Source organism: Hyaloscypha bicolor (assembly GCF_002865645.1).
Source record: "Hyaloscypha bicolor E unplaced genomic scaffold K444scaffold_182, whole genome shotgun sequence".
Taxonomy (NCBI): domain Eukaryota; kingdom Fungi; phylum Ascomycota; class Leotiomycetes; order Helotiales; family Hyaloscyphaceae; genus Hyaloscypha; species Hyaloscypha bicolor.
The window spans coordinates 3,213,866-3,226,563 of record NW_020194684.1 but is presented as its reverse complement, the minus strand read 5'-3'; the positions used below and the strand labels follow the sequence as shown (position 1 = coordinate 3,226,563).

The 12,698-nt window shown below is 18.3% G+C and overlaps 1 protein-coding gene across 1 annotated transcript; it reads left to right on the top strand.

Moving 5' to 3' along the window:
• Positions 1–458: 458 nt before the first annotated feature.
• On the top strand, positions 459–728 carry K444DRAFT_544705 (uncharacterized protein; the record flags this gene model as incomplete). The annotated part of the gene is made up of 1 exon (XM_024876076.1): positions 459–728. A coding segment is annotated over one exon (270 nt), but the record flags the coding sequence as incomplete, so codon positions are not given.
• Between the last annotated feature and the right edge of the window lie 11,970 nt (positions 729–12,698).

Here is a 12,698-nt window from a genome sequence, read left to right as displayed (position 1 = left end):
TCTTGCTCCGGTACCGGGAGAGAATTTTTCTCTAACTCAAGCCTCTCTTGAATTTCTCTTAATTAAAATGCTTTCTATTAATTAACCACTATATAACCATGCCTCCAAAGGCCTAATTAATACTTCCTTTTGGGAAAACCACTTAGTCAAGCTCTTTTAATAAGAGAAATTCCTCTGTAATTAACCTAGAAGCTTCCGAAATTAATAGTCAAGCCTCTATAAATTCGACTCTAGCCCCTCCCGAAACCTCGAATATCCCTTCCGAAACCTTCGAACCCCTCCAAAAGCCTCCGAATAAGAAGACTCTACGTACCTCCTGGATATTTAAGTAGATAAGAGGTATAGATAATATATAATACGTATTCTATAATATAGCTAGTAAGGAGAAGTAGTATTATCGATTTTACTTGTAAAATTACTAAATTCGTAGTGGAACTAGTACTATTAGGGCCTATTTAGATACGTATAATATCGGAAAGAAGTCCTCTGCGAATACTAAGGCAAAGAATATACAAATTACAATCGAAGAAACTATTGAATTAGTAGCTCAGAACCCTCAGAAGTATAGAAAACTCAATGATTCGGATAGTAGTGAAATACCCCTTAATAGAGACATTCTTAAGGTTCTATATATCAAGTTTATAGTAGCTTGTAATATACTATTACACTTAGTAAAGTACCCGGAATTCAGAGCCCTGCTTTTATACCTTAATTCTAATATTAATTAATAGCTCCCAATAGCTTATAAGACCATACGAACCTGGGTTATATACTAATTTGAGATTAAGAAAAGAAAGATTAAAATATACTTTTAGAACTCTAAGACTAAGATTTACTTATCCTTTAATATTTAAACTTTACTAAGTAATAAGCTAATCTTTAGTATTATTACTTACTATATATCTAATACCGGGATACTAGAATAAGTTATACTTGCTATAAAGGAGATAGAGAGTAATTATAGCGGCTTAAACCTTATACTAGTTCTTATAAATATAATTAGGGACTAGGAAATTATATTAAAGCTAGGATATATAGTAATAGATAATACAAGTAATAATAATATAATAATACTAGTATTCTTAATAGGTATTATAAGAGAGAAACTATAATAAGACAAAAACCTATATAAAGTATACTAGAGTATAAAATATAACTTAATAGTAAAATAATAAATTAAAAGTATAAATAGTAAAGTATAAATAATATATAGTATATAAAAGCTTAATTAATTAAATACTTATAAAGAATTATTCTTTAGAACTATAAAAAACCAGTTTTCTTATATAATTTCTGCAAGTCACGTGCAAAAGACTATAGCCTTTACCATATAACCTAAATCTCAAAACTACTAAAATAATATAATTTTTAATAAGTATAGCCTGCTATATTATATCCGATCTCCTATTTATTCGTACTTATTTCCTAAATACTAAAAATAATAGAAAAATCCTATTTAGAGTCTAAAATAATGAAATATTCAGGATCTTTCTTTATTAATTAATCTAATTTCTCCTTTATATACCTAAAATAAAACTTATTACTCTCAAATAGTTTTATTTTATACTCTCGAACTTGTTTAAAGGTAATCCGAATCCGCTTAATTATATTCTTATACTAAATCTAATATAGTTCCTTATATTAATTAGTATCTGCCTTTAACTATTACTTAATTTCCGCCTTTATTATAGTAAATTATATTATAAATTATACTAATATATTCTAAATAAATAGCTTCTTTAAATTTTATATTATTTGTAGTATTTTTGAATTAATCTTTAATAAGAGAAGAAAGCTCTAGATAAGAGACTTTAATAATCTTATAAAAGACTTTATTTTCGTATATTCTATTCTTAATAATAACTAGACTTATTAAAATTATAATAAAAGGCCTATTAAGTAGTAAATTATTATTAAGCTATTCTTTAACTTATATATTATCCGAGAATTAATACTTCTCTATAATTCCAGACTTATAAATTACCTAGCTAAAGGCATTTATTTATCTAGTTAAATAGACTATATTCGAAGTCTTTTTTCTTATTACTTTTAGTAAATACTTATCTAATTTCTTAGCTATTTCCGGCTTAAATTTATTAGAAATAGAGAAGTAATTAATATCTTTAAAGAACTTCTTACTAAAAATAGTAGTTTTTTTATAGTCTATAAAGAAAATATAGCTAATATTTCGATACTTTTTATTAAGGTAGAATTTATTACTTAAAGCTTTAATAGTAGCCAGATTTTTAGTATTGCCTTTATACTAATTATAATTAATATTTCTAGAAGTAAAATATTAGGCTAGCTAAAGGTAAGTAACTAGATAAATAGAATACTTATTTAATATCTTATAAAATCCGAGCTATATTAATAAATCTACTATTAAGAATTAAGAGGCTAAAATAAAGTAACTATTACTAAGATTTCTATATATTAATAATTTTTTTTTTTAAAAGTAGAACTATAATATCTTTATTTCCTTTATTAAAAGTTCTTAAATACTAAGCTTCTTAATTTACTTTAGGTAATTCTTCTTATAAATATAGCTATTTATATCTAGATTAGTAATATTAGACTTAGGAACAGGAACTATAGTATTAAATTAGAGCTATAAATTAGGGCGGAATTAATTAGAAATATAGTATTTATATTTATATTATTTAATTTCCTAGATTTTAAAGAAGAAATCCTATATTTCCTTATTTACCTAAATAATAGAAATATATTTCTTGCTTTTAGTAATTTTATAAATCTTAGTAACTAGCTTTAAAGTATCCTTAATATCTTATATATTAATAGAAAAAGTATTAGTAAATTATTAAATATATCCTATATAAAGAGCTTTAAGGAATCTATTATTAATCCTATAATATTCTTACTTATAAATAGGTTCTAAAATATTATTATATATTTCTTTAAAGATATACTTATCTTACTAAGTAAGTATTAGCTTCTATTTAGCTAGTATCTTATAAGTATACTAAATGCCTTTATTAAGTTCTCTAAACTTAATATTCTTAGTTTTCTATTTCTTGGTTCTAGATATAGTTACGGGAGTCTTTCTAGATAATATCTTTTTTTTTAAAATAAAGAATTTCTTTTTACTTTCCTCTATTTTACTAATATTATATTTAGTCTAGTATTTAGATCTCTAATATTTATTAGAAATCTTAGGCTTAGCTTACTTTCTATTCTTGCTAGGTTCTTCTTATCTAGTTATACTAGTTTTATTAGTCTTACTAGTAGTTTTCTTACTAGGCTTTATTAAATTAGCTTTATTTTTCTTAGCTAGATCCGGTTAAGTTAAAGCTAAAATTATAATAGGAGCTTATTTTTTAGGCTTATTTCGGAAAGTAGGAAAAGGCTTATTATTATAAATTCTTTTAATTAGAATTCCGGAAATATTAAAAATATATTATCTAGCCTTGAAATTATTAGCTAATAATAGCTTAAACTCTAATTCTCTAGATTTCAAAATAGCTTTAGTATACTTAAATACCTTAGTAATATCTAATTTAGTAAATATACTAGTATTCTAATATTTCTTGTTTTTAATATACTCTAAAGTAGCTTTATTAATTAACTAAATAGCTTTATATACTAAAGCTTTTATTTTAAAGAAAAAGTATAACTTCTTATAAATATTCTTATTAAGGTTATTATAGATATTATTAATATATTAGTAAAAAGCTTTATTATATAATATAATTCTATTTTAATTCTTGGTTTTTAGATTATTTATTATAGTTTTAATCTTATTAAGCTTTTCTTATCTATTTTTAGAAATACTTTTAATAATATTCTCGAATTCTCTATTATTAGCTTAGTAGTTCTTTAGCTTCTTTTTAGTTAATTCTAGCCTAGTTCTATTTCTAATAAAGGTTTTCTACTTTAAAAGCTTATTATATATATTATTTAGCTCATCTAGAATATTCGTATTAAATTCGGTAATTATAGTTATTTTTTCTGGTATTAGTAGGCTTTTTATAACTACCTAAGCTTCTTTAATATTCTAAACTTTAATACTATTAATTTATAGGCTTTTAATAATACTATGGCTTATAAGAACTAGCTATTATATTTTACTAGCTTAAGGAATCTATACTTTAACTATTTTATTATTTTTAATAGATTATAAAGATATTATTAGTATAATAGTTATAGGTTATAGAATTAAAAGTTCTTAAGATTATAAGAATTTCTTTTAAGTATATTCTAAAATAAAGAATAAATTAGAATAGGCTTAAATTATATAAAGGTATTATATATATTCGAGTTTTTTTTTCTCTTTCTAGTAAGAAAATAAAGCTAAAATAATAATATATATAATAAGAAAAGTAAATATATTAATTAGATATATTTAAGGTAATATAATTATAAATTAGAAATAATTATAAAAAGTAAAATATAGAATTAGGCTTCTATTATAAAAAAAATATAAATATAATTAAGGAAATAATTAAGGTAAGTTAAACTAAATAGTAATAATAGGGAAATAAGAAAGTAATATAATAGAAATATAGATATAGTAATAGTATCTAAAGTATTAGAATATAAAAGAAAATAATATAAATATATCCCGATTTTTTATTTATTTAGAGATATTTCTATTAACTTAAAAAATAGTATAAAAAAAAGGAAATAATATAGGAAATATATAAAAAGTAAGATATATAAATATATTAAAGATATTAGAAAAATAAGAAATAAGTATTAATAAAAAAGAAGTTAGAATAATAGAATTAAGAAATAACTTAAAATAAGATATTATTTCTTTTGAAACTAATTTATATTTCTTTTAAAAGCTAATTATATTTATTTAGTATTTATTAAAGTCGATTTTATATAATATAAAACTATTTAGTTAGTTAGAACTTTAAAGTAATATTTATATTTATAAAAATAATATTAAAAATATTAGAATATATAGAAATAAGAATTATAAAATAATATAAATAAGGTTTATAGTATTATTATTAAGTTTGGAATAATTAATATTAATATTAATATAGAATATAGAAAGATTAAATATTCTGAATTAGTATTAAAGATATAGGAATTATTTAGATAATATTTAATAGTAAGAAATAAATTAATAATAAGAATTAATAAATTATACTAGCTTTTTAAAAAAAGTAATTAGTTCCTAATAATAAAATAATATTATAATTAGAGAAATGATTTTATATAAGAAAAGTTCTTTATAAAAATAAGAATATATAATATACTAACTAAGCTTTAATATAAGTTTTAAGAATAGTTATAGTATATATCTTAAGTATAGCTATAAATATATAAGAGAGAAAATAAGTTCCTTAATAAGAGATAAGCTAGATATAAAATAGGCTTTAAATAAGTAAATCTAGTTTATTTAATATCTAAAAGATTTCCAGAATTATATATTATTAAGTATTTTTAGAAATAACTATTAGGTTTAATAATATTTCCTTTTTCTTTTATAAGGCTTCTAGTTTAGCTATTCTATTTATATATAACTTCTAATTAGGAAGTTTATTTAGATATTATAAGGAAACTTATAATAATAGTTTAAATTAAAATCGAAATTTATAAATATTATAGTTAAGCTTTAGACTAGTATAAGTATTAGGAATAGCTAGTTAAAAAGGCAAATAGAGCTTCTAAAAGATTTCTAGTTTAGAAAGATATATATAAAAGGCCTTTTTTCATTTTCATTTTTTTTTCTATTTCTAAATATAATTATTATTTATTTCTATAATTTGAAATTAAGAGTTTATAAAATAATCTCTTAATTTCCTATTTATTTTTATATTAAAAGAAATACTTTATATTTAATTTCCGAGATCTAATAATAGAATTTTATATATTAAGAATATTATCTAATAATAGTAATTAGATAATAATAAGAAATAAGTAATAGTAAAGTTTATCTGACTTCCAGAATAATAATCTAATAATAATATTCTTTAAAAGTTATAAATAATAATTAAAAATAAAAAATAAAAGATATATAAAGAATTAAAAATAATAAACTTTATTTCAGATTAAGAAAAGCCTCTATTATTAGATATTTTCTTCTAATTCTCTATAAAGGAAATATATTTTATTTTTTCTAATTCTAGTAACTTTAGAATATATATAATAATACTAGTAGCTTTCTTAATTTTCTAAATACTATTTTACTTATAATATTCTATAATTACTTTTTTTTCTAGTTTTATATCTATTTTAAAATATTTATTTATAGATATATATTTATTATTAACTTTGTTTTTAGAGAAGTACTAGAATTTATTTCTTTTAATAAATTATTTAAGTTAATTCCTAGTATATATTCTTTAAAATATAATACTATTAAGTTTTTCTAGTATATAATATTCTTTTAGTTAATTTATATATCTTATTCTATATAGGCTAAACTAATAATATAATAGCTTTAAATAAATCTAATAAATAATATTAAATTACTTCTTTTTCTTTTAGTATTTTCTATCTTTCTTTATTTTAGCTTTTTTAATATCTTTATTTCTTATTTATATTTGTTTTATATATATCTCTAAAAATATTTCTTTATTATAAACTTTATTTTATCTAAGTATTTTCTAGATTAGAAAATATATTTCTATAGATAATATAGCTTTCCTATTATAGATTATATAAAAGAAAATAAATTCAGTCGGTCTATATATAATAACTTAGTTAATAAATAGAATATATAGTAGTAAATCTATTTAAGACTTCTTTTTATCTATTATAAATATAATAAGTACTTAAATAATTAGTTAATATCTTCTTTTAATTATACTATTTCCTTTAGAATTATAGGCCAAAATAATAATTCTATTACTTTCTAGCTTATTAAGTTCCTAAATTACTATTTCTTTGAATTCTAATCTGCTATCTATTTTAAGCTAGCTAAATAAATTATATTTATAAATAATTTCTTCCTAAATAAACTTAGTAATCTTTTTACTAGTTAGGTTCTTTAAAAGTCTAGCTTTAACTTATTCTAAGAAGTTATTTCTAGTAATAACTAGTAAGTTATATTTTTTATAATCTAATAATTTAATTATATTAATTCTAAGATAATAGAAAAAGAATATAGCTTTTATAAAATATAAAGCTTTTTCTTATTTTCTTTTATTCTTATATTAATAGACTTTATAAATACTAATATATTTCTATATATAGTTATAGTAATTTTTCTAGTAATAATAACTAGTTACTAAGTAAAAAGTATTCTTTTTTCTAATATATTTAATCTTATTATATAGCTTTTTAATAATAATTTCCCTTTATTCTTAATTATTAATAATAAATCGAGATAAATATACTTTAGATATAATTCTCTATAGTAATTAATCTCTTATACTATAATTTAAAGCTTCTCTATTTAATTTTTAAAACTTGATTCTAGATATTTCTTTTTATCTAGAAAGTATTATAAGATATTATATAATATTCTAGTATTATTTGAAATAGCTATTATTTAAGAAATCTAGTAAAATAATTAGATTATTAAGTAAAATATAGGAATTAGTATTATTATTTACTATTTTACTAAAGGTTATATATAAAAAACTATAGCCTTTATTATATAACTTCCGAATATTATTATTTTTTAATATTACTAATTTATTTTTAGATATAATAAGGCTTTAATTATTAATTTCTAGTAACTAAATACTATTATTTAAATATCTAGTAAAGGTTTTAGAAATCTAATTTCTTAAAATAATATTATATAACTAAACCGGAACTATTTTCTTTAATTAAACTTTCTATCTAATAAGTACTATTCTAATAATATTAAGCTTTATTACTAATTATTTATTAATATCTTTATTATTCTCGGTATTACTTTCTTATTATAGATATCTCAATAATCTATTAGTAATAGTATATTTAGTTTCTTTAATATACTTGACTTTAAAATCAAATAATTAAATTTATACTAGCTAGTAAGTAACTAGAGCTCTAGGAAAATCTATAGCTACTTTACTAAGCTATATAATAAGTATATTAGTATCTAGTTTAAGAATAAAATAAACTTTATATAATTAGAATTATACTTTCTATAAATACTTTACTAGCCCTTAGTATTTTCTTTTAATAATATTATATTTCCGTTTAGTATTATTTCAGATTTCAGACTTATACTCTATAACTTTCTTTTTCTCTTTATTATTATATTAACTAAGAGTTCTACTCTAGCTATTTAGGCTAGTATTTACTACTAATATAATTATTTCCTAATTTTCTAATAGATTATAATATAACTTATAAAATATTAGAGTAATAATAAGCTTTTCTTAAAGAATTTATATAGCTAGTATTTATTTATTACTCTAGTTCTATATTATATCTTTCCTTATTAAGTAGTAAATAAGTTTAGTAATAATTATAAAGCCTTTAATCCAAATATAGTAATAAATAATAATTCTAATAAATGCTTTATTTTTAGTTATATTATTATAATATTTCTATTTTAAGATTTTAGTAATTCCTGAACTTAAAAGGCTCTTTTTAAATACTCTATAAATAAAGCTAATAATAACTATATTATTATAATAGAACTATAATTTTTTTCTAATACTAGCTCTAGCTTATTTAATTTTATCTAAGGTTATATTTAGATTTTAAAAATATTTAAATATAAAATACTAAATACTAGGTAAAATAAGCTATTTATTATAGTTTATATAAGGCCCCTTAATTCTAATATAGTAATTTTAGGAAATAAATTCTCTAGAATAGTTATAATAACTCATATAAACTATATAATGGAATTAGTAGCTCCCTAAAATAATATAGTTATTCTTAATAGTTCTAGAGATATTATAAATATAATTAAATCTCTATTATAAGTATCTAGTATAAATTAATTATATTTAGAAAAGAAATTAATTAAAAAAATATAAATATACTTAATAAATTTCTCTGAAATCTTATTAATAAATAGAAATAGATTAATATTTTATAAGATTACTAAATTTATTTTTATAATAGTATTAATTAGTTTATAAGTTCTAATAACCTTTTTTATAATCAAGAATTATAAATTCTAATAAGATCTATTATATTTCTCAAGAACTTTATAATCTAGATATTCTAATAATATTTTTATTATTACTAGTACTAGAGCTTTAGAATATAAGAAATTCTTCTTTTACTAGGCCTTATATTTAATAATCTTAATTAGAATAAATAAGCTAATATTCTTATAAACTTTTCTTACTTCTTTCTAATTAAATATAATTATATTTTCTTAATTAATTATTAATTCTCGGAATATAGCTAGCTTCTTTTCCTAGAGCCAATTACTAATATCTAATTATTTAAGATATTTTAAAATAAGTTATAAATCTCTTAAAATAGCTAATATTCTTAATAAAAAATAGTTTTTATATTTTCTAATATATTTCTATAAGTATTTTCTAGTTTTGGATCTTTTAAACTAGTCTAAATATTTACTAAAGCCTTTTCTAGTTCTATTATTAGTATTTACTAGTTAAATTTTCTTATTTTTTATTTTATATATTCCCGTAACTAGAAATAAACTATAATTATTATCTTTTTCTTTAAAAGCTATAGTTATTTTCTTTAGTACTTTTTTTATTTAATTTCCGAAATTTATAATCTTCTTATTTAGCTCTTTCCTAATTAGATATAAAGAGTATCTTTTCATTTAATATTTAAATATATCTTTCTTAAGCTTTTATATATTCCAGAATTCTTTCTAGTTTTAAATTCTATATTTCTTAGTTTTAGAAATATATTTCTTTATTATTAAAAGATATTATTTTATTTCTTTTTTAGAAATATTTTTATTTAATATTCTTTTTATTTTTTTTCCTATTAAATCCGGAACTATTTTTAATAATATTCTAATTAAAGCCTTTTCTACTTTAGTTTTCCTAAAAATATTATTAATTTCCTAAATTCCTAAACCTAAAATAAAAAAATCTATAACAAATCCCGGTATTTTCCTATTTTCTCTAATATTATTACTAGTTATAATACTAGGCTCTATTTTTGCTTTTTCTTTTTAGTTTCTTATTTTATATTACTTAATTTCTTAACTCTAGAAGCTTAGTATTCTTAAACTATTATTTTCTTCTATTTCCTAGTATTTTTTAAAAATAAAATAATTATAATAATATAAATATTTTAGTTATTTTTAGAATTAGTAAATCTTTTATTCTATAAATTATTACTTCTATATATAATTTTTATTTTTATTTTTATTAAAAATAATTAACTAAATAAGATTTTTAAAACTTCTTTAATTAGAAAAAATATATTTTTATATTCTATTTTATCTATAACCTTAGCTCTAAGCTTTATTATTCTTATAAATTCAAATTCTACTCTAGTAATAGTAAATATTTAATAATTTATAATATTATATATTACTTTACTAATATTTCTAGAAATCTTTTCGGAAAAAATATTAATTTTAGCTCTAGTATTAATTATTTCTTTATATTTAATACTTTCTTAAGGTTCTTAAAATATAAATTAGAGATATAAAAATTAAATAATTTTATTAGTATTAGATATCTAAACTAGTATTTCTAATTTCTTAAATATTCTATTTATTATATAAGCTATAGCTACTAGCTTTATAAATCTTCTAATATATCTAATTATACTTAATATAATAGTATTTCCTATTTATAAGATAATAAAATAGGAAGTATTATTCTTAATTTATTAGTTCTAAAATATAATAACTAAATCTAGTATTTTTAAGATATTAATAAATATTCTCGTTTTTTTCTAAGTCTTTAAAAGTAAAATAATTACTTTCTTTAATAGTCTTATTAAAATATTATTAACTTCAGAAATCTTATACTTATTATAATTAAAAATATACTAGGTTCCTAATTTACCTTATTTATTTCCGGAAGTATTAATATTTATATTCTTAGTTAGGCTATTTCCTTATCTATTATTTCTTAAAATAATATTCTTTTGGCTTTTTATATAGAATAGCTTTTCTTTTATTTTAGCTTATTTTTAGAAAACCTTTTTAGCTATTTCTATCTTTTTTTCCTTTTTCCTTAATAAGAAACCCGTTATAATATTAATAAAAATACTATTTATAACTAAATCTTAGTACTATTTATTAATTTCAGAACTTAAAATATTAGTAATTCTAATATAATTTCCTTTAAGATAAAGTAGCTATTTAGATTTTCTAGATATAACTTATTTACTTTTATATATAAATCCTAGTTAGCTAGTTTTCTTTTCTCTTTCTTGCCTAGTAAACTAGATATTCTCTATTAATCTCTAGATATTTTTAGATTAAATATTTAAATTATAATTAAATTCTCTTTTTTAAACTTAGGAAATAATTTAATTAAACTAATAGTACTTATTAATAAGGAAAAAGGAAATACTTTCTTATTTAGGCTTAAATAGTTCTTTATACTAATTTTTATTAAATTAGTAAATATATTTATAATTTATAAGCTTTTCTATTAGTAAGTAATAGAACTAAGAAATATAAATATATTCTAGATTAATATTATTATTCTTATTTCTATTATAATACTTATAGCAAATTCGTTCTCTTAGTTTTAGATTTATACTATAAGCTATATTAATTTAAGTAATATTTTCTAATTATACTTGAGACTAATTTTCCCTAGAATATAGTTATCTAGATTCTTTATTTATTTTAGCTTAATTACTATAGCTACTATAGCATTTTCTATATCCTTTACTATAACTTCTAGTATATTTTTTCCGAAGCCCCGAATTATATTTACTAGGCTATTAATACTATTATACTAGCTATATTTACTATAATTAACTAGATTATATAAATAGTCTATAAATATCTTCCCGAATTATAATAGTAGCTATATTAAGTTATTTCTATAAGTTCTTTTAAGTTATAATAGTAATAAATAGTTTTTCTAGACTTCTTACTAGCTAGTTAATATTATTTCTCTTTTTACTATTTTTAGTAAGTTTTATATAATTAGTTATAGGCTAGATTCTCTTTTTACTTATACCTATAATAGCTTTAAAAAAATATAATAGAAGAAATTAGTAAAGAATAATTATTTTCTAATTTAGAAACTATATTATAAACTATTATATTTAAGTATTCTTATCTAAGTCTAGATATATCTGAATTATTAGTAATATTAAAATAGTATTTCTTTTCTTTATACTAATAAAATATTATTATCTTCTTATATATCTTACTATATTTATAAATAGAAATATTTATAAACTCGAAATTCATATTCTTAAAAATATAATTTCTTACTAGAATAAATAATTCCCTTATAAATTCTTAATACTAAGTAATTTTATTTATTTTTTTCCTTTTTAGTAATTTCTTTAATATTTTATTAAATATATTAATATAAGACTTAGAAGAAATTCCTCTATTTTAGGCTTATATAATAATCTAATTAAGAAAATTATAGCTAATTTTAAATATTTCCTAGTTATATTCTCGGAATTCCTTTAATAAAGCCTTAAAGAACTTGATTTTCTAATAATTTCCTAAATTATTAATATAGTATTTTAATATAACCTTAATCTAATTCTTATAAATAAAAGAAATATAATAAATAATTTTCTTTTTTTTAGTATTATTAAAAATATAATAGTTCTTATATATATTTATATACTATTTCAAAAATATAAAGATATTACTTTCCTAAAACTATAATATTTTAGAAATTCTTATA